The sequence below is a fragment of the Enhydra lutris genome, unplaced genomic scaffold (assembly GCF_002288905.1).
Source record: "Enhydra lutris kenyoni isolate GAN:26980312 unplaced genomic scaffold, ASM228890v2 scaffoldscaffold21, whole genome shotgun sequence".
Classification (NCBI taxonomy): Eukaryota; Metazoa; Chordata; class Mammalia; order Carnivora; family Mustelidae; genus Enhydra; species Enhydra lutris.
The window spans coordinates 65,205,390-65,228,555 of record NW_019154105.1 but is presented as its reverse complement, the minus strand read 5'-3'; the positions used below and the strand labels follow the sequence as shown (position 1 = coordinate 65,228,555).

Genomic DNA, 23,166 nt, shown 5'->3' with positions numbered 1-23,166 from the left:
GCTGAGAAGTGGACAGCACTGGTTTATCCTAAGCGAAATAAGCCAATCAGAGAACGACAATTATCATGGGATTTCACTGATATGTGGAATTTAAGAAAAAAACAAACAGGATCATAGGGGAAGGGTTGGAAAAATAAAAGAAAATGAAATCTGAGAGGGAGACAACCCAAAAGACTCTAGCAAAAACTCTAGGAACAAACTGCGGGTTGCTGGAGGGGAGGTGAGTGGAGAGATGGGGTAACTGGGTGATGGGCATCAAGGTGGGCACATGACGTGACGACCACTGGGTGAACACGTTATAGGTTAAATAATTGAATTTAAATAAAACAATTAAAAAAATTGACATCAGTGCCCAGACGCTGGTGATGGGGGCGGAGCGCCAAATAGTGATGTCCAAGGGCCACCCCCTCTTCTGGCTCAGGTGACAACACTGCTGTGAGTGCCACTCCTCCTGCTCCTGTCCCCGCCTCCCCATGGGTCGGGAGCACTGTTCTCTGTGAGGGGGCCAGTCACCAGTGGACAGCAAGTGATGGCCAGAAGTAGCCCCTGCCCACCAGCCACTGGGATGGGGCTGCCTGGCTGGCTTCCCATTCTCACACAGCTCGTGGTACTGCGGTTCCTGGTGGCCCAGCACATGGAGCCCATCAGGGTCTTCATGGTTCCCCACAGTCACATGGATGTGGGTTGGATCTACACTGTGCAGGTAGGTACCCATTCACCATAACCCAGAACCCCTTTTCCCTGCTAGATCCCAGGGTGGATTTGAAGCCTGGTGTTGGCTGACATCCTCAAGGCAGCAACCTGGGTTATGACCTGACTCTGCTGGAGACCAGGGAGGCTCACTTGCTTGGCTCCGGTCTATGGCTTCAGTTTCCCCATCCATGCTGGGGATAGTCAGGTGGAGATACATGGGCCTGACTCAGGCCATGGTCGCAGTCCATGACTGGGGCACCACAGGTGGACTCTGTTCCCTTTCTGAGCCCCATGTCCCCCTTCTGTACGATGGCACAGGTCTCTGACCCTTCGCATGGGCTGTTCCCTCTGCCCAGAAGGCCTTCCTCCAACAAGCCGGCTTGTCCTAGAGCCCCCCATCCTGTGTGTGGCTCCACAAAAAACATTTTCTGGTGGGGTCTTCCTGGCATCCCTGTGTGTGCCCTTATTCCCTTCCCCTCCTCCCTTCCATGCACATTTGGTAGGGGCTTGGTGTCTGTCCCTTGTCCCCACCAGAAGGCTAGCTTCACAGGCCAAGGGCTTCTTATGTTATATTTCCTGGCATGTTCTCACCACCCTGGCAGACAGAAGAGGTGCACCAGCTATTGCTGAGTGAGTGAATGAATGGAGGAATGAACGAATGAATGAATGAATGCAGGAACGAAGGAATGAATGAATTAATGCAGGTATGAAGAAGTACAGGAATGAATGCATGCAAGAAGGAACGAATGCAGGAAAAGGAGCAGGAAGAGAATGAAATTTGCTCAGGATCCTGGGTCAGGCGACTGCATATTGTCACCAAGGCCGCCTCCAGCTCTTTTGTGGGAACAGGAAGAAAACCCAGAAGAGAACAAACACTCTCTGGGATTAAGGATACAGTAACTTTTCTGAGGACATTTTTGAGGGGCAGCTGGAGAGAGACTCAGCAAGAGAATCTGATGCTGGGGGAGGCGTGTGGAGTCCAGTTCTGGGACACACTGGACAGTCTCTGGGGGGACACTCCGCTTCCTGTGGAGATTGCTGAATGGTGGGGAAGCATGCTTGGTGCCCTCAGGTACAAAAGAGAAAACTGAAGCCTGGAAAGGGTTGGGGTTTTGCCTGAGGGAACCCAGGAATGATCCCTCTTTCTGAGGCCTCCCTGCCAGGGATCTTTACATTTCATTAAGGAGCTCCTCTGGGCACCACCTTGTGCCAGCCTGGAGACACATATAGGAAGCAGTTATGGCTAGTCCCGAGGAGCCTCTAACCTGGGGGAGGCAGGTCAGCAGATGCCCATGACTACCCATGGGGCCAGGAGTGGCTCCTCTCAGTCTCAGTTCTCAACATCAATGCCTCTCATCTCAGCCCAGGCAGGCCCCATGGGGTCCCTGGACCTCCTCCCTGTTACCCTATGACTTCACTGGGCTGCCTCCCTACTGCACCCTCAGGGCCAGCTACGCTGCCCCTTGGGGAAGCCGTCCCTGTCCCCTGGGCACATCCTGTGTCATGGTCTGGAACATCATCTCTCTCCCTAGAACAGCAGGATCTCATCAGAGGCGGGAGAGCCATACCACTGTCTCAGGGCTAGCTGGCACTGTATGTCCAGCACAGAGCAGTCCCCGTGTGTCCCTGTTGGAGTGGCAAAGGAGGAAGAGAAGAAGAGCCCAGGGCAGATGCCCGAAGGGAGTTGTAGGGTCCAGGGACCCTGTGTCATGGGGATTGTAGTACTGGATCCTTGGGGCCAAGCTTCCGGGATCCTCCACAGGGGCTGGTGTGATGTGGTGCCCCCTCCACAGGAAAGCCTACAGGCCTACGCATCCAATGTCTACACCTCCGTGGTACAGGAGCTCATGCTCCAGGAGCATCGCTGCTTCATCGCCGTGGAGCAAGAGTACTTCCGGCTGTGGTGGGATGGCATCGCCTCGGACAGGCAGAAACACCAGGTACTGCTGTCTGCAGGGGCTTCTGGGAGGGAGGGATGCCCAGGCAGGGAAGCCCTGTGTCCGGGGCTGTGTGGTCTGAAGCTCCCAGGCCAGGTGCACTGGGCACTTCACATGACTTGTTTAGCTCTGGTTTGTGCTCAGCCCAGCCCAAAGGATGGGTTTGGTTTTATCTACTTTTGTGGCTGTTGGTGTGAAATGGTGCTCTAACAAGTCAGACCTGCACTCATCTTCTGTGGAATGGGGTCTCTTTGGACCCCACCTCCCGCTTCATCTACCATCTGCATGGCCCCATGGCTTGCAGCTGACCACCCTGCCCAGGGTGCCCCAGTGCCTGCATTTAAAGTGGGTCACAGAAGGCATCATGGGGTGCAGGGTTAGAGAGGCCCTGGGAAGCCAGTCTCCAAGGGGGGGCCAACCTGGGACTCAGTCCAGCCTCAGGCAGGGGTGCATTCTGTGAGCTGCAGGTCCTGCCTGTGTAAATGGGAGTGACCTCCCCCTCCTCAGATCTGCTGGGTTCTGATGAATGCGGGATGTGTGAACCTGGGAGGACACTGTGGACCTGGTCCCCTCCCTGACGTTCACCTTCCTCCAGAATGGTCACTGACAGAGTGGTGAGAGACTTGCCCAAGTGGCAAAGCTGAGAAGCTAAAGGGAAGACTTCACTGGACCCCACCTGAGGGGTGTCTTGAACCTGCACCCTGTGGAGTCATAAGAAGGAGCCTTGTATGGTGTGGGCGCTGGTCAAGTGCCAGGTGCTGGCTTCTACTTTTTACAGTCCCTATCACCACGTCCTCCCAACAGGGTGTATGGTGGGGATAGTTACTCCATGCTGCACAGATGGTCCTGGTTCAGAGAGGGGAGGCGAATGGCCCATGGTAACAGAGCTGATACTGGATGGGTGGGACACTGAGCCGGGCAGGTCTGAGTGAAGCGGGTCTCTCAAGGTGTCCAGGGGTGGGCTGCCCTCTATGGAGACACCCCAAACCCAAATGTCTCTCCTCATTCTTGAGGAGGGATGTGACCCAGCAGAGTCCTGGGCAGACCACTCATGTCATGGCTCCCTGGAAGCAGGGACTTTTCTCTACTTGCTCCCATGAACCCCCAAGTGTCTGGAAAGTGCCTGGGATGTGGTAGGTGCTCATGTAAAACAGTATGCAGCAGGAGCCCATTCAGTCATCTTGGAGTGAATAATCATGAGACCTTGACAGTCCTGAAAGCAAATGGAAACTACAGTCTCCAAAGAATGCACTGGACTCACCACCACTGTCTCTCCCTACTGCCCACGTCTCCATCCCTCCATTGTTTCATTTATTTAAAAAATACTTATCAGCCAAAAAAGCAAGACCCATTGATATGCTATGTGCAAGAGACTCATTTTAGACTGTAAGTCGTCTCCAGATTGAAAGTGAGAGGGTGAAAAGCCATTTATTATGCTAACGGACATCAAAAGAAAGCTGGGGTGGCAATCCTTATATCCAACAAATTAGATATTAAACCAAAGACTGAAATAAGAGATGAGGAAGGACACTATATTATAATTAAAGTTTCTATCCAACAAGATCTAACCATTGTAGATATTTATGCCCCAAACATGGGAGCTGCTAATTATATAAACCAATTAAAACAAAATTAAGGAAACACATAGATAATAATACTGTAATCATAGGCAACTTGAACACCTCCCTCACTACAATGGACAGGTCATCTAAGATTAGCAAGGAAACAAGGTCCTTGAATGACCCACTGGATCCGATGAACTTCACAGATACATTCAGAGACTTGCATTCTAAAGCAAGAGAATACACATTCTTCTGAACTGCACCTGGAACAATCTCTAGAATAGATCACATACAGGGTCACAAATCTGGTCTCAACTGGTACCAAAAGAATGGAATCATTCCTTGTGAATGTTCAGACCACAATGCTTTGAAACAGGAACTCACTCTCAAGAGGAAATTTGGAAGGAATACCCAACTTTTGTATCAACATGGACGGGACTGGAAGAGATTATGCTGAGTGAAATAAGTCAAGCAGAGAGAATCAATTATCATATGGTTTCACTTATTTGTGGAGCATAAGGAATAACACGGAAGACATGGGGAGATGGAGAGGAGAAGGAAAGAATTCAAAAACATGGAGGGTAAAGAGCGTCCAAGTAAAGAATGAATGGGTCAACCAAGAAATTAAAGAAGAATTTTTAAAAATTCATGGAAACAAAGGAAAATGAAAACACTACTGTTCAAAACCTTTGAGATGCAGAGCACCTGGGAGGCTCAGACATTAAGCATCTGCCTTTGACTCAGGTCATGATCCCAGAGTCCTGAGACAGAGCCCCACATTAGACTCCCTCCTCTGTGGGAAGCCTGCTTCTCCCTCTCCCAGTACCTCTGTTTGTATATCCTCTCTCTTGCTCTCTCTGTCTCTCTGTCAAATAAATAAATAAAATATTTAGAAACAAAAGCAAAAACAAAAACTTCGAGATGCAACAAAGGCAGTCCTAAGAGGGGAGTATATAACATTACAGACCTTTCTCAAAGCACAAGAAAGTTGTCAAATAGAGAAGCTAACCTTACACCTAAAGGGGCTGGAGAAAGAACACCAAATAAAGCCCAAACCCAGCAAGAGAGAATTAATAAAGATTAGAGCAGAAATCAATGAACTAGAAGCCAAAAGAACAGTAGAACAGATCAAGGAAACTAGGAGCTGGTTCTCTGAAAGAATTAAGATTGATAAATCCCTGGCCAGAAACACCAAAAAGAAAAGAGAAAGGACCCAAATAAATAAAATCATGAACGAAAGAGGAGAGATCACAACCAACACCAAAGAAATACAATTCTAAGAACATATTATGAACAACTATATACCAACAAATTAGGCAATCAGGAAGGAATGGATGCATTTCTAGAAACATATGAACTACCAGAACTGAAACAGGAAGAAACAGAAAACTTGAACAGACCCATAATAGGCAAGGAAATTGAAGCAGCCATCAAAAATCTCCCAATAAACAAGAGTCCAGGGTTGAATGGCTTTCTGGGGGAATTCTACCAAACATTTAAAGAACAATTAATACCTGTTCTTCTAAAGGTGTTTCAAAAAATAGAAATGGAAGGAAAACTTTTGGACTCATTCTATGAGGCTAGTGGCATCACAATTCCAGACTTTAAGCTCTATTACAGAGGTGTCATCATCAAGACAGTATGGTACTGGCACAAAAACAGACACATAGATCAATGCAGCAAAATAGAGAGCCTAGAAATGAGCCCTCAACTCTATGGTCAACTAAACTTTAACAAAGCAGGAAAGAATATCCAAGGGAGAAAGACAGTCTCTTTAGTAAAGGGTGTTGGGAAAATTGGATAGCCATATGCGGAAGAATGAAACTGGACCATTCCCTTACGCCATACACAAAAATGGACTCAAAATAGATGAAAGCTCTAAATGTGAGGCAGGAACCCATCAAAAGAGGAGAACACAGGCAGCAACTTCTGCAACCTCACTCATGGCAACTTCTTGTGAGACATGTCTCCAAAGGCAAGGAAAGCAAAGGCACAAATGAACTATTGGTATATCGTCAAGACAAAAGTTTTTATTTTTTAATTTTTTATTTTTTTAGACAAAAAGCTTTTGCACAGCAAAGGATACAGTCAACAAAGCCAAAAGACAACTGAGAGAATGAGAGATGATATTTGCATGACATATCAGATAAAGGCTAGTATTCAAAATCTATATTGAACGTATCACACTTAAAACCAAAGAACAAATAATCCAATCAAGAAATGGGCAGAAGACATGAACAGACATTTCTCCAAAGAAGACATACAAATGGCCAATATGCATGAAAAAGTGCTCAACATCACTTGATATCAGGAAATACAAATCAAACCCACAGTGAGATACCACTTCACACCAGTCAGAATGGCTAAAATTAATAAGACAGGGAACAACAGATGTTGATGAGGGGAACAGTGTTGATGAGGGGAACCCTCCTACACTGTTGGTAGGAATGCAAGCTGGTGTAGCCACTCTGGAAAACAGTATGGAGGTTTCTCAAAAAGTTGAAAATAGAGCTACCTTATGACCCAGCACTGACACTACTAGGGATTTACCCTAAAGATACAAATGTAGTGATCGAAAGGGGCATGTGCACCCCAATGTTTATAGCAGCAATGTCCACAATAGCCAAACTATGGAAAGCCTAGAAGCCCATCAATAGATGAATGGATAAAGAAGATGTGGTGTACACACACACACACACACACACACACACACACACACACACACAATGGAATACTACTCAGCTATCAAAAATGAAATCTTGCCATTTGCAATGATGTGGGTGGAGCTAGAGGGTAATACACTAAGAGAAATAAATCAGTCAGAGAAAGACAATTATCATATGATCTCACTCATATGTGAGGATCATGGGGAAGAGAGGAAAAAAATAAAATAAGACAAAATCAGAGAAGAAGACAAACCATAAAAGACTCTTAATCATAGGAAACCAGCTGAGTGAGAGTTGCTCAGGTGAGGGGGTGTGGGGGATGGGTTAATGGAATGATGGGCTTAAGAAGGGCATGTGATGTAATGAGCACTGGGTGTTTTATAACATTGATGAATCACTGACCTCTACCTCTGAACCTAGTAATACATAATATGTTAATTAATTGAATTTAAAGTTTTTTTTTTAAGATTTTGTTTATTTATTTGACAGACAGAGATCACAAGTAGGCAGAGAGGCAGGCAGAGAGAGAGAGGAGGAAGCAGGGTCCCTGCCGAACAGAGAGCCTGATGCGGGGCTCGATCCCAGGACTCTGGGATCATGACCTGAAGGCAGAGGCTTTAACCCACTGAGCCACCCAGGCGCCCCTTGAATTTAAGGTTTAAAAAGTTTATAAAAAATACCAGCTAGTCATGAGGCAACACAAGCAGGAGGACACTCTCCAACATCTCCAACATCCCTGGCCTGTAATCCCCAAAATGATTAAGCCGAGCAAGAGGACATAGGGGTTGAAGAAGTGTTGGGTATACAGGACAATTACGAGACATGACAGGGGAGCCTGGGCCCCATCCTGGACTGAGCCCCATACCACTAACAGGGCATTCATTGAGCAACTGGGAACATTTGGATGAAGTCTGGATTAGCTACAGTGTTGCATTAATGGCAAGTGTCCTAATTTTGAGAATTGTACTATGGCTATAATTACTCTGTCCTGACAAAACACACAGTGAGGGAATAGGGAGTAGGTATGCTATGTCCAACTGGTACTTCTGAATGGCTTAGAGAAAACTGTACCAGGTTAAAAGGAGATATGGGAGCTCTACGGCAAATAGGTAAAGAAGGTTCACAGCGAACAAAACAGGGGAAGGGATCCACAGGAACTGTTTGCACAATTTTTGCAAGTTTTTGATACATCTGAAGTTATCCAGGTAGTGACAATTTAACAGATATAGATACAGACATGGAGACAGAGGAAAAGGTAGACAAGGAGGTAGATACAGAGGTAGACATGGCGGTAGAGACAGAAGTAGAGACAGAGCTACAGGTAGTTTCAGGTGGAGGTAACAAAGATCAAGTAGCAGCCATGGGCCAGGTGCTGGCGTGGGTGTTGGGAGGTAGGTTTGACCTGATTCTCTTGCAGAATGAATGCACATGTGGGTGTGGGAGAAGGCACCATGAGACATTGGAGGCATGTCCCCACAGACCCAGCCCAACTATGGGGTTCTAACTTGGCTTTGTTCTCTCTGCTTGTCATCAAGGTCCACCATCTCCTGGCCACAAGACGCCTGGAGTTTGTCATCGGGGGCCAGGTCATGCATGACGAGGCTGTGACCCACTTTGATGACCAGATTCTGCAGCTCACAGGTTAGGTCCCCCTTCCCCACCTCAGGTTATCCTGGGGCCTCCAAACACACTGGGACTGGGTTCCTGAATCTCAGCTCTGGGCCGGTCTTTCCCTCTGAGCAGGACACTGCGGCCACGTGAGTGCAGGGGTGTGGAGCGTGGTCTCGAGACCAGATGGCCTGGGTCTATCCTGTGTCTGTGCATTCCCAGCCCCAGGACCCTGGGCAAGGGATGTCCTCTCACTGGGCCTCCCTTTCCTCATGGCCCAAAGGAGTTTGACGGCACAGCCTCCCTCACAGGGTACTTGTGAGGATCAAATTGGGACAATTCCTTGGGGCACACAAAATGGAGCCCATGGCTCCCAGGAGATAAACAGTGAGGGTTAGATGCCATCCTTGCCATCCCCACCAGTACACACAGCGCCACCTGCACCAGTGAGACCCCCCTCTCTGCCTCCATTACTCAGGCCACCACCTGCATCGACACCCTCTCCCCATCCACATGACAGCCACAGCACCATGTACACCACCTGTGTCACCATCATGATGACCACCATCATCACTTCCAGCATCATTACCACCAGCGTCCTGAACGCACTGCCCCATCTGCACCCCACCCAACCGCCGCCACCTCCCCGTCATCACCACCCGTCCTCTAGCACGTCAGTGGGCAGAGGCACCGGCCCTCCTCCTCGCTCTGAGGTGTCTCTTTGCCATGACAGGCCACTGCAGGCTGCCCGCAGGGGAGGGAGGGAATGGAGGGGCCCCCATAACACTCCTTTGAGGGCCGCCCACCCACACCTTAGTCTGAGACCCGACACTTTTCTAGAGGGAGAGGCACCTGCCTGCAGCACTCGGTGACCAGGGAAAGCTGAGCGTGGCCGCCGCCCCCTCCTTCCACTCGCTGAGGGGCCAGCTCCCCAGCTGGGACCCCCCACAGAGGTGAGATGAGGGCAGGTACCTGAGCGAGAGCTGCACACTCACCGCATCCTGAGTGGGAAAGCGCGGCATGGGTCAGGCTCCCGGGCGCCACTGCTGCAGTGCAGAGAAGGGAAAGGTCTGGCCAGGAGGAGGGGACACACCTGTGACCATCCGGGCCCCTCCTGTTCAGGGGTTGTCTACCACTAGCTCTCGGCCGGGCCCCAAGCCCCTACTCCCAGGTTGTCTTTGGTCTGCAGGGATGCTATGGGGTGTAGGCCAAACGTCCTTCTCCTGTCTCATTGGTCAGGATGCAGTCACGTGACCAGAAGGGCCCTCAAGAGATGCTGGGGAATGGCCTCCAACACTGAGCTCACAGCCCATTGGTCAGGGAGAGCCACGTGTCTTGGAAGGCGGGGTCTAGCCTAGGGACTCTGCACCTGCTGAAGCTGACAGGGAGGGTGGGCTTCTGAGACTAGAAGAAGTAGGAGGACGCTGGTCCATGGGATAATTAGCGGCTTCCTTCAGTAATCACCTCTTCATTTGGGGCTCGGGGGTGCTTTGTGCTAGAGGGCCAGGAACCTGAGGAGCAGCGACTTGAGTCTTTTTTTTTAAAGATTTTATTTATTTATTTGACAGACAGTGATCACAAGTAGGCAGAGAGGAAGGCAGAGAGAGAGAGAGAGAGAGAGAGAGAGAGAGGAGGAAGCAGGCTCCCTACTGAGCAGATAGGCCAATGCGGGACTCTATCCCAGGACTTTGGGATCATGACCTGAGCCGAAGGCAGAGGCTTTAACCCACTGAGCCACCCAGGTGCCCCTGGCTGTTTTTTTTTTTTTTTTTTAACTTAATTTTTTTTTTTCCGTGTTCCAAGATTCATTGTTTATGCACCACACCCAGTCCTCCATGCAATACGTGCCCTCCTTAATACCCACCACCAGGCTATCCCAATCCCCCACCCCTCCCTTCCAAAACCCTCAGTTTGTTTCTCAGAGTACACAGTCTCTCATGGTTCGTCTCCCCCTCCGATTTCTCCCAACTCACTTCTCTCCTTTACCCAATCTGACTTGCTGTTTTTAATGAAGGTGGGAAATCTTTCCCCAAAACAAAGCAAGCTTAAGGCACACATCTTTTTGGCTCCAACTGGGGTCCATGCCCAACTCTGGCTTCCAACCAGGCTGAGAAAACAAGTATCTGACAGAGGGGAATGAACTCGCCACGAGTGGCTGAGACCAATGGCAATTCATCCTTTGGGGTTGGGATGGCACCCCCTGAACAAAGTGAGGATTCTCTGAGTGCAAGAGAAGGGGATACAGAACAGGCAGCCATCAGGTCTGCCTGGCTCTGGCTCCCTGTCTATAGAGAGGGCTCTTCTTTGTACTACCTGCCCTCTTTCCTGAGTTGCTATTGTCCACTCCCTCATAATCCCTGACCCACAATCCCCAGATCTTCCCTTGCCTCCACTGCTCCCTCTGGGTCTCCTCTGTTTCTTGATCGCCCTCTGCCTCCTCCCCCTGCTGTCCCTGAGGGCCTGGAATCCCATGCCAGGTCCGTGCACCCTGGCTGGTCCTCATCCCCTCCTGGGTGCCTCAGACCCCAACCTTCTCAGCCACTGACGTCTGGCAGCACTCCCCTCTCCTGACTTGGCCTGGCCTCTGCTCTGTTCATGACTCTGTCCAACAGGCCTGGGGTCCTCTGGAATGGCTCAGGCCCATGTGGTGACTCTAACGTCATGAACGAGTAAAGGAGACATCAGAGGATCCTGGTGTGGCCTCCTCTGTGTTAGGATCTCCTGCAGCCCAGCCCCAGATGACACTCCAGCTCCATGGAAGGGCAGGGGCTGAGTGAGTGGGTGGCAAGGGGCCCCTTCCTGTCACCAGCAAGGCGGTGCTCTCTTTGCAGAAGGACACGGGTTCTTATATGAAACCTTTGGGATCCGGCCACGGTTCTCCTGGCAAGTCGACCCCTTTGGCGCCTCTGCCACGACCCCAACCCTATTTGCCCTGGCGGGCTTCCATGCCCACATCATCTCCCGGATCGACTATGACCTGAAGGGTGCCATGCAGAAAGACCAAGTGAGTCATGAGCACATGCGCTGCTGCCTCTGGCCGCTGCCTTCTTCCCTCTGTGTGCAGGGTCTGATCCCACGCCCCTGCAGGAACAGGTATTCTCTCCAGCATGACTCAGGCAAGAGTGGTCTGAGACAAATGCAAGCTGCCGCGGGCAGCAGCAGATGAAGGTGGACTTGGGTTCTAGTGGGTGAGAGAAGCAACGTTGTCCTGAGCCCCACCACAAGCCATGCCGGGCATGGAGTTCCCTTCCCGCATTGGTCCACTTCTCTTGGAGCTGACTCTGTGCTGCTTGGGCCTGGGTGGGGCCTCCCCATTTCTTCCACACAGAAACTGAAGCACAGAAGAATCAGGGAACATGCGTGTGGTCCCAGCATCCCGCTGGCTAGTACTTAATAGAAGCAGGATTTTTCCCTCCTTTGCTACCCTGCCTGGGTTCTAACCATGAGGGCAATGAAACAACAGACTGCAGGCTTTGTGAGAGGCGGGCAGCTCCCTGTGCCAGGAGGTATTCAAGCAGAGCCAGAATGAGCTTCTCTAGCGGGCCTTGGCAGAGACAGTGCTGCTGGAGGTGGAAGGGTGCAGGAGCAGTTTGGATCCTTCTGGAGGGCAGTTTCCACCACCATATGAGGGGGTGGGAGGTCCGAGGGAGTCGAGAGGAGCCCACAGAGGTGATGGAGTCCTGAACTCTGGAGGGAGGCCCAGGTGGGGCTGGGGGAGGTGGAACCAGGGCAGCTGTGTTGCCCCTGGGCATTCATTCTGTTTTCTTGGGGTTTTCAGGGTCTGCAGTTCGTGTGGCGAGGGTCCCCATCCCTGGCGGCTGAGCAGGAAATCTTCACGCACGTCTTGGACCAGTACAGCTACTGCTCGTGAGCACTTCCTGGGGCAGCCTGTGTTTTAAGCACCCTCCCTGTATTACCACAGACACTGCCCACTCTTCATCCACCCCCTTGGCAGATGCTCTGAGCTCTCCAGCTTACAGAAGGAGAAACTGGGACAGGGCCGCTCAACCCTGGCCCGTGGTCAGTTGTGTCAGGGTCTGGGTGGTTCGGGTGGCCGGCTCCAAGATCTCCACATCGTTGGAGCAGCCAGCCTGAGGGTTCTTTGGGTGGGAGGCCCTGGGTTCAACCTGCTCTGGCCCTTTATACCTGGGAGGCTGTGGGCAACAGGCTTGCCGGTCCTGGAACAGGAGAGATTAGTGGGCAAGGTGAAGGGCAGATGGTGAGAAGGATGCCAGACACGGACTTCAGGACCAGTCATTCTGTTTGTCAGGCCTCACTCTGTGCCAGGCCTGAGCCCAGTGTTTTCTACTGATGTCTTTCCTTTATCCTTCATGACAACCATCAGGACATTTTATGGATGAGGAGACAGGCTGAGAGGATCCAAGTGGCGGCTCCTGGCGGCTGGTCCAGGGTCCACCCTATGATACCTTGTACAGCCCAGAGTAAGGCAGGGAGGACCCTAAAGGGGGCATCGACCCACAGGGTCAATCTTGCGTTCTCTGCCATGTGGACCAAACTGGAGCCTGAGGCAAGAGGGAAAATCCAGAATACTGCCCTTGTCCTTAGAGAAATGTTGGGATTCTGTTCATGACAATTTGCTTTGCATTAAGTCTGAGTTTTGAAATAGGACACTAACTTATCTCTATGTCCCATACGGAGACTCAGCACTCCCTTACCATTCACCCTGGGACACAGTGCCTCTCTTGCCTCACCTGCTTGGGGCCTTAGACCCAGGTCTGATGGTCTTCTTATTGGCCCCGAGAATCCCGAAATGAAAGGAAACCCATGAGATCCCCAGGGGTGGAAGTGGGGAGGCATGGACTGTGGGCTCCATGTGTTGGATGAGGCAGTGTGGGTCCAGGGAAGGGGCCATGTTCAAGATACACAGCTGGTCAACCATGACATGTGTGTTTGAGTCCCGTCTGTCTGCAGTGCTCTTGTGGGACAGCATCGAGCTGCTCATCACACAGGTGGGAGAAGGAGGGCATCTGGGTGGCTCAGTTGATGAAGCATCTGCCTTCAGGTTAGGTCATGATCCCTTGGTCCTGCAATGGAGCCTCACAGCAGGCTCCCTGCTCAGTAGGGAGTCTGCATCTCTTTCTCCCTCTGCCTCTTCCCTGGCTTTTGCTCTCTGGCTCACTCTTTCTCTGAAATAAATAAAAGATAAAAAAAAAATACTGGGATATGGAGGCCTGAGTGGTGGTCTGCACTCCCTGAGCTGCCTGGGTCCGGCGGCACCCTGCCTGACCTTCTGGACCCCACGCTGCCTCCCTTCTCAAGGTGGAGTCAGCTAACCCTTTACACCCCTGCAGGGAAGGCTTTTACTGGGATGGCTCGGCTGTCTTCCCGGAGCCTCCCTCCAATAGGCTATTTCAACCCAAGTCTGCACCCATCACTTGGAACAACATGAAATACTATGTAGATCTTCTTGTGGACAATGTGAAAGAACGGGCTGCCTGGTTCCAGACATCACATCTCCTCTGGCCCTGGGTAAGGCGGGGTCCCACACCCTAGTGTCCCCAACACAGCCTTGGACTCCTGTCCAGTCTCACCCAACCAGGCTCTTCAGGGGCCAGGCCAGGCTGCCATCATCAGCCCTGGGCCATTGTCTCTTCCCTGTACACCACATGGCCTCACCCCTTCCACCAGCTCCTCCCAACACCTGGGACTCCCCCAGCTTCTCCCACCTGAAATACAGCCCCTGGCCCATGCCAGCCCCCAGCTCCCCTCAGTTCCTTCATTCTCATCTTCCCATCTCAGTGTTGGGATGTAAGGCCTAGGCGGGAATCCTGGCCCCCTGCTCCGTCGTTGTGTGCCTTACTCCCTGGGTCTCAGTTTCCTTGTCTCTGAAGTGGGAATCATGACAGGTCCTGCCTCACAGGCTTGATCTAGGGCTGACAGGAGGCATGCCCCATGACAGTGTCAGACATAGACGTCCTCCTCCTCCTTTTACCTCTCCTCCTCACCATCACCTGCAGAGCTCTCTTTCATGGAGCTCCCCCAGGGCACAGGCAACTTCCATGTGATATATTTGTCTCATCCACTTACTATGCCTTATGGGCCTAGGATGTGGGCATGGCTGGTATCCCATTTTGGAAATGAGGGACCTGAGAACCAGAGAGGTCAAGGCATCGTCTTGAGGCTGCACAACCAGATTGCGGGGCAGCTAGGATGGGGATTCATGCTCAGACCCAGCAGGGCACTCCCTAGCCTGTCTTCTTACATCTTGACTGCTTGTGGAAAGGGGCACAGAAGGTCTGTAATTGTGGGTGATGGCTGTTATCCCTGTTATTCATAATTGTCAGGTGTTATAATTAATGATATTGATGGATAGTAATACTGTTGATCTTTTAAAAAGGCCCTGGGAGAAATAAGTCAGACAGAGAATTCCAATACTGCATGATTTCATTTAATGTGATACTAAAGTCATCAAGCATAGATGAAGAGATAAATTTTGCAGTATCTGGAGTTGAGGGGTGAGGGAGGAGGCTCTGGGCAAGGCGGTTGAAGGTGCGGACTTCCAGTTATACAAGAAACATGCTCTGGAGATGTAATGTACAGTATGATTTAAAACTAACAAGATTTTAAAGTGAAAAAAGTAAAGAGGAAGGAAAGAAGGAAGGAAGTAAGAAAGGACAGAAGGGAGGAAGGAAGGTAAGTGGGTGCAGGGATGCCCCTGGGGAGCTGGTTGGAGGTTCTGCCAGGGAGCCAGGAGGGTCCCTGATGGAGGTGATGAGGGCTGGGCTGGGTTCTGCCTGGGCTGGGCACTGCAGAGGAATTACAAGGTTTTGCGCTGTGTGTGTCCCTGCATGCAGGGGTGTGACAAGCAGTTCTTCAATGCCTCGCTGCAGTTTGAAAATATGGACCCTCTGCTGGAATTCATCAACAGTAATACAGCCAAACTCGGCATCTCTGTAGAGTACACTACGCTGGCCAAATACTTCGGTGCATTGCAAGCTTCCAATGTCACCTGGCACGTCCGTGAGCACCAAGACTTCCTGCCCTATTCCTCAGGTATGACCCCATGCAGGTTGGTTGCAGATCTGGTGCTGGGGAGGGTGCCCACTGAGTCTGCTGTGCCGTGCTGGTGGAGCTTTTGAGGGTCACTGGGGCCGAGATGGCCCCTGCTCCCCACACCCGCCCCCACATCCTGTCCCAGCTAGATATCCTAGGATTGACACTACACTCACAGGAGGGCTCCATAGCTTCCTATTTCCACATCCACAAGGCCTTGGCCGCCTTCACCCAGGAGGGCTACAAGGCTGTGAGCTTGGTTATAGTTGAGGTGGGAGGGGCAAATTGATGTGGGCGGGGTTACACTTGCAGTTCAAGTGTAACTACATCCTTGTGGGCGTGGTTACAGTCCAGGTAGGGGAGGCTACGTGGGTGTGGGCGCGGCTATGCTGAAGTGGGCGGGGCTACACCGAAGAGGGAGGAGATAGGACAATGTCCTGCAGGTGTTCTGAATGAGCTTGATTTGGTGCAACCCTCCAGGAGAGACAATGTTTATGTGGAGAGTGGACAGGTGCGGTGATCCCTGGTCTCTGCTCTGAGTCACTGGGGATTTAGAGCTTAGGCTGCAGGGTGCCCTGCATGACCAGGACACTCAGCCTGCTGGAGGAGCTGTGGACAGCTGTGGACAGCATACACAGCCTGTAGCCTTTCCCCGGATCACAGGGCTACCCTTCCTGGTGAGTTCAGGTCATGTGGGAGAAGGTCAGGGAATGGAGACACTCCTCAGCCTGGGAGGAGGCAGAAGGCAAGAACCATAGGGACAGTCAACCACCTGTGGGACCCAGCCATGCTGCCAGGAGGCACCCAGCCCCCCTTCTCCCACCCTGTCTTAGTCAGGAGTCATTCCCTATGTGCAGGTCCATGCAGCAGACACGGGATCCCTCAGCTTTCTCCCATCCCACCTCCCTGGGCGGCCAGTGGAACCCCAGTGATTGCAGGCTTGTCCCGGACTCCCCATTGCCCCTGAGTCACATACCAGCACTCAGGGCCTATGGCAGCTGAATGCTGCCAACTTGGCTCCCATCTCGCTCTCCTATCCCTCGAGGTCTCCCAGGCCCTAGGCTCATAGGCTGTCCCAGGTTTCCCAGGTCCACCCTGGGCTCTCTGGTTCCCCATCCCAGGCCTGGTCCAGGCCAACTACATACTCACACTTACCCCAACCCCTCCCTGGAATCCCTGGGTTATTTCTGGCCTAGCTGGAGTAGGAGTCTGTGGCTGCCCTCATAAGTGACCCAGGCAGAGCCAGAGCCCAGGCCCCAGCTTCCTCAGCTCTCCTGGGACTTGGTCTCGGGAAGCCCCCAGGCCAGGCAGACTCATGCCAACTGCCTGCCCTTCTCTCCAGGTCCACATCAGGCCTGGACCGGCTTCTACTCATCCCGCAGCAGGCTCAAGGGGCTGGCCAGGCAAGCCAGCGCTCTGTTGCATGCTGGGGAGTCCATGTTCACACGCTCTGTGTGGCCGGTTCCCCACCAGCACCTGGACCTGGACTGGGCCCTGAAGCAGCTCCAGCAGCTCCGCTGGGCTGTCTCTGAGGTAACGGCACCCCTCTCAGCAACACGATCAGGTTGGAAACCTTCTGGTTAGTGCACTTCCCCAGTCCCTGGTCACTAAAGGTCCACGTTTCAGAAGAGAACACCGAGGTGGCCTGTGGTACCATGACAGGTGCAAGTGGACCCTGGGCCAAGGCTAGAACCAGGCTCCGACAGCCTTCAGCTTGTGGCTTCAGTAAGATTTAGCCAAATTTACCCAGAGGGCAAAGGGCAAAGAGAAGCAGCATTAGTGTTCTACAGTCCTGCATGGATTCAGTCCCGCTCAACTGTGTGTCCTCAGGCTCAGGACTTTCCTCTCTGAGCCCTAATTCCCTCCCTGTACGCTGAGAAGCTCATGCCCACCCCAGGATGCTGGGGCAACTGAATGTGAGAATGTACATGAGCTGCTTGGCACGGTGGCTGCCCCACAGCAAGTTGTTCTCAACACTCTGTCTCCATGTGTCCCCACTGTACAGATGGGAAAACTGACAGAACGTGTCACTGTGTTGGGGGTGGAATGGATAGACTTGAGTCCATTGGCGTGGGTGAGATCCGTGGCTTTAGCTGGTGGGGCCTCAGTCTCCCTTTGAGGAAGACAAGCTCATCCCACACCCACTTCAGTACAGAGAATGGAGGGTACCTGGAGCATCCTAGTGGCACTCACAGGCAGACTGTACAGCGGAGATGAAGCTGGGGCAGGTCCCTTGCAGATGTCTGTTTTCTGCCCAAGCTAGGGGACTCAGTGGGTTTCTATAAGGTCGTCAGTCTTGGGGCTTCAGTTTCCTAGTCTGGAATGTGGTAGGGACACTCATCTGCTCCACTAGCACCTGGTGAGAGGGAAAGGAATGCCAGCCCCCAGGAGGTGGTCTGCAGAGGGAGGCCCGATCCAGAGTTTCCCCTACTCTGGTTGGGACGCAGGTGCAGCACCATCATGCCATCACTGGGACTGAGACCCCCAAGGTGAGAGACATGTACGTGAAGAATCTGAGGTCAGGGATGCAGGGTGTGCACGAACTGATGGCCTCCATTGTCCAGGACAGGACCCCGGTGTACTCAGGTAAGTGAGGTCCCTGTGGGATGGCGCTGCATGTCTGGGAAGGGGCTCAGAACCCTTCTGAGCAGAGAGCTGGGGGTCACAGAGAGGACTAGAACAACCCAAGCCTCAGACTCTGTAACCACTTCCCTTGTGCAGCCCTGAACCTTGTGTGATCCCTTCCACTTTCCCCTTCCTGGGGACAGGACACAGCACCCTGAGCAGAGTACGGGGCCTGCTGGGTATAGGAGCGCACTAGCCCACTGGTCCTATAGTCAGCTGCCCTGGCAGCTCTGCAGGAACATGTCTCTCCTGCCTCAGTTTCCCATGTAGCCAGGGGCCCTCAGGTGTGTTGGGTGAGTCCAGTGGCAGCACGTAAGGGCGGTTCTCTGTGTGCAGACTCAGAAGCTAGGGGACACGTTGCCGTGGTCTACAACCCCCTGGCCTGGACGGTCACCACCCTTGTTACCCTGACTGTGGGCTTCTCAAGGGTCAGCGTCACAGATGAGTCCGGCCAGCTGGTGGCTGCACAGGTATGGCCCTGACAGTGTGCAGAGGGGCACACTTGCTGCCGCTGACACCTGTTCCAGTACGGCACTTCCCGAAGTGGGAGCAGTTCACATGGACACATGACCATGGGGGCCACACCTAGAGGACACCTTTTGGGACCCTTATCCAGTAAGGTCAGTGGGATCCACAAGGGGACTCTCACTGGTCTGTGACCATCTGAAGTGCCCAGAAGTCCCAGCACTGTCTCCTCCCTGGAGGGTCTCCTGGGTGGCCTGACCTGGTTGGGAGGCTTCTCCTCATGCCCTCGACATGGGGCATATTTGTGTCCTCATGTAAACATCCACTTTCTGTGGAAAGGCCCTCAGGAGTCTTCAGACTTGTGGAGGTGCTGATGCTCTAGGCTGGCCCAGGTGCCTGTGTCCGCACACCCAGACACCAGTGTGTGGTCTGCCCTCATTTCCTTCTACTGCCTGGAGCCAGCCGAGGGGCCGAGGGACCTTGCCTGTCCCCCAGTGCCAGGGTTTCCCTGCGGACATGCAGGAGGTGCTGACATCAGCCACTCAGCAAACACTCCCAGAGGCACATTCTGGTTCTAGACAGCAGCACCACCATGGGGAATGGGCGGGTCAGACACTTAAAGGACATATGTGGTGTGGAGTGATGACCTGGGGAGCGAGGGTTGTGGACCTTAGTTGATGCAGGAGGAGAAGGAGCTCATCTGACCTGGGCAGGGAGATGGGATGGTGTTGGTTTCAGCAGACCCAACCCCTAGCACCCCCTTCTTCACCCACACGCAACACCACTCTGAGTAAATGCACTCAACAAGTATTTTGGAGTCCTACTGTGTGTCAGGTTCTGGCCTAGGTTCCGGGTTTCCTTAATAACCAAGCCCATGAAGTCCCTGTGCACAGAGGGCTCATATTCTCACCCTGGGGAACAGGCAGGAAACCAAATAAGAATGTGTGGAATGTGACAGATGGTTGTGCTCTGAGGAGGAAGATTGACAGAGCTGGAAGGGGGGGGCAGGGACAGGGTATGTATGTCTCACAAAGCCTGGGTGGGATGGTGTGTGCTGCCATTCTGGGGTTGCTGATAGGGCTCCTGAGCTTCCCATGGGGGCTCAGATGCTGCATTCTTCCCCTGGAGAGTGAAGGACTTGGCTGAGTGTGCCCAGTGTCCTTCTCCATCCCTCCCCCTCGGATGTCAGGTGACAGGGGGTGGGAAAGATGGTGGGGTGAACAGAAAAACATCCCCTGGGGAAATTGGAGGGTGTGAAATAAGGGACTTCAGAGAGAAGGCTCTCCAGGGAGGGGGAATAGCATGAGCAAAGGCTCCGAGGTAAGAAACAGCAGGGGTGCTCAGAAGTGAGGGCAGTGTCTGGTGCTGGAGTCTGAGGAGTGAGGGAGGCCGGGGAGGAAGGTGGGGGCTGGGGCAGGGTCCTTGTGAACAGGGAGAATGCCTGAAGGGAACTCAGCACAGTCCAGTGATGGAAAGACCCTGCTGTCCGAGGGTAGAGGGCACCCCATCCAGGAGGTGTGCAAGTCACAGTAGAGTGAGGACACTGAGGGTCCTCCTGCCCTGATACTCACCATTTTGTTTTCTTCTCTTGGCCTTGCAGGTCCAGGAATCAAAAGAGAGGCAAACTGCTTATGACTTGCATGTGCTGACCACAATCCCGGGCCTCAGTTACCGACACTACAGTATCAGGCGTGCCCAGAGGACTCAAGCAGACACCAAGCAGTTGGGTGCCAGTCTGGCTAAAACCTCCAGCTTTGCCCGCAAGCCAGAGACACATGCCGGTCCAGGGGGTAGGAAACTAATTTCTGTGGAGAATGACTGTTACACTGTGTTCCTGGACGCGGACACTAACCTCATGCACAGCATCTTGGAGAGGTGAGGCACAGCCATTGCTGACTCTGAGACAGAAGTGTGTGCTGAGACCTGGGCTTATCATTCCCTCACCTGCCTGTGTACTCACCTGCTAGGGGAATCATCAGAAGGTGGTGAAGGCCCTTCCTGTGTTACCAGCCTTATTTCTGCAACTGTGAAACTAGACCACTACAGGAAAACCCTGCATGAATTTTATCATTCCAGGACTGTTGATCCACAAAGTGGATATGAAACCTCACTCAAAGAGAACATATAATATTCACTTTACTCACTATCTTAAATTCAGAGAAACATATAACCATCCATGTACCCACCCACCCAATAACCACTTATGCATCCATCTACTTACCCATTTTATACCCATCCATCCCCCCACCCATCCATCCATCCCCCACCCATCCATCCACCCAACCACTATCCTTCTTGTTCAACCATGTATCCAACAACCTGACCACCCCCACAACCATCCATGTATCCACACATCAAACCACCCATGCCGTGACCCATCTACCACTTTCATACACCTTCTCATCTATCCATCCTCCATACATCCACTCATCCAACCACCAATCCTTCCATCTATCCACTATCTTCCCACGTGTATTCATCCGTGCATCCATGCATCCATCCATCCATCATTCCATCCATCTATCCATACACCCACTAACCTTCTTCTTTAACCTTCTATCCACCCATCCACCCATCCACCCATCCATCCATCACCTCACTCTAACATCCATCCATCCATCCATCCATCCATCCATCCATCTTTCCATACACTATCCTTATTGTTCATCCATTTATTCAACTAACCAACCACCCATCCATCCACTAACTCCCACAAGTATCATTTTATATCCACACACCAAAGCACCCAACCACCCATAAGCTACCTTCTCACACCCTCAGATCCATCCTTCCTCCATCCATCCATACACCCAACTACCCATCCTTTCATCCATCCATTATACTCACAGTCATCTGTATATTTACCCAACCACTCAACCACCCACCCATCCATTCCCTCACCTTCCATCCATTCATATATCTACCTGCCTACATACCCAACCACACATCCATCTATCCATCCATCCACATACCCTCCAATCTATCCGTATATTGACCTACTCACCCACTCATTCATGCCTACACACATATATCTATCCAATTATCATTTGATCTATCCCTATCTGTTTATCTTCTCATCCATCCATTCATCCATCCAACCATCCATCCATCCAACCATCCACACATCCATCAAACCATCCATCCACACATCCATTCATTCAGCAACTAGTTGTTGACAGCAGAGAAAGCAGGTGACCCCCAGGAAAAAGCCTCCCAAGTGTTTTGGGGGCAGCCCTGTGCATCCCCAGGCCACAACCCAGATAGTTGTCGTTCTACCCCAACTTCATTTCCTGATGTGACCTCCCAACAGGATTGGAAATGCAGGAGGAATAGGAAGTCTGGGAGGAGTAGCTGGCAGAAAGTGAGGGAAGGAAAGATAAAGGAGAGAGGAGTATGGGTGTGAGGTGAGTGGTACCTGGCGATCACCCTGAGGGCATCTGTGCACAGCTCTAGAGCCTACAGCACTAGGAAGTTCCCCGCAGGGAGACCCCATCAGAGCTGTGTCCTTCATCATTCTAAAGATCTCCTGGAGAGAGGGTGTGGCAGGTAGAAGGAGCTGACTGCAGCCAGCTTGGTTGGGGAGGGGAGGATGGGGAGAGCAGTAGAACCTGGGCCAGGCCAGGCAACTTCTGAGCCTCCCTGGTCAGAGCAGAGTCCCCAGGCTTGGGATGCTTGTCCAGTCAGGCCTGAGGCCCCAACTAGACAGCCCTTGCTGGGCCAGCCCCACCTTGCCTTCACTGTGTGCAATTCATGAAGGCCTCATCCTCAGCCATGACCTTTTACTCAGCATGTCCAGTAGTACACTCTTGGCCTGCTGACCATCCCTTCACCCCTGTCTGTCTCTGTTCCTTTTGGCTGGGTGAGAACTGGGTGCTACTAATGGGTCCCTGAAATCCCCTCTGGGGTAAATCAATGGCCCAGTGCCTGACCACTGGTCACAGAGAGAAGGAGCTGTAGAAATGGAGGGCAGTGGCTCAGAGGAGTCTTGGTGGGCAGGAGGCACCTGGAGCCGGGCCTGAGGACTGGAAGGGCCAGAGAATTCATGGGCACAAATGAGGGGACAGCTGTTCCATGGCAGGACCCTCCTGTGCAGGGCCCAAGGGGGCAGCCACCATGTGCAGAGACCACCCCAGGGCAGGTTGGGTGGAGAGACCTTCTTTGTCACAGGACAGCACCGTGGATAGAATTCGCTGACCAAGCACCTCAGCCATGGAAATGTTCCCCGTCTGTGGGGTTAGGACACTCAAAGCCCATATGAGCATCGCCACAGTCATGGCCCCTCTGACCCTTCTCTGTCTCTGGATTTGTCTAAATTGGACATTTCATACCAGGGGATGAACTCCATGCAGCCCTGTGCGGTTGGCTCCTTCCCCCTAGCATCGTGTGTCCAAGGACCGTCCATGCTGCCATGGGCATGAGCGCCTTGTCCCCCCTCAGGCTCTGTGTTATTCCCACCACAGGTGAAGCATGTTTTACTCCTCCAGTCTCTCCCCGACAACACCCAGCGGAGCTGATGCAGGGAGTGGGGTGTGGGCAGCCTGCAGCCAGAAGGGAAAGGGTTTGGGCCAGACTAATGAGCAGGACCTTTTCTGGCCT

At 52.3% G+C, this 23,166-nt stretch overlaps 1 protein-coding gene across 1 annotated transcript in view; it reads left to right on the top strand.

Moving 5' to 3' along the window:
- The first annotated feature begins 565 nt into the window (after positions 1-565).
- The window catches only part of LOC111148882 (epididymis-specific alpha-mannosidase-like), a 31,956-nt gene continuing 9,355 nt past the window's right edge, over positions 566-23,166 (top strand). The window contains exons 1-11 of the mRNA XM_022505670.1: positions 566-703; positions 2,487-2,633; positions 8,394-8,499; positions 11,298-11,470; positions 12,245-12,333; positions 13,779-13,956; positions 15,282-15,480; positions 16,823-17,013; positions 17,928-18,066; positions 18,442-18,575; positions 20,171-20,445. Coding sequence (XP_022361378.1) covers positions 566-703; positions 2,487-2,633; positions 8,394-8,499; positions 11,298-11,470; positions 12,245-12,333; positions 13,779-13,956; positions 15,282-15,480; positions 16,823-17,013; positions 17,928-18,066; positions 18,442-18,575; positions 20,171-20,445 — 1,769 coding nt within the window. The remainder of the gene's footprint in view (positions 704-2,486; positions 2,634-8,393; positions 8,500-11,297; positions 11,471-12,244; positions 12,334-13,778; positions 13,957-15,281; positions 15,481-16,822; positions 17,014-17,927; positions 18,067-18,441; positions 18,576-20,170; positions 20,446-23,166) is intronic.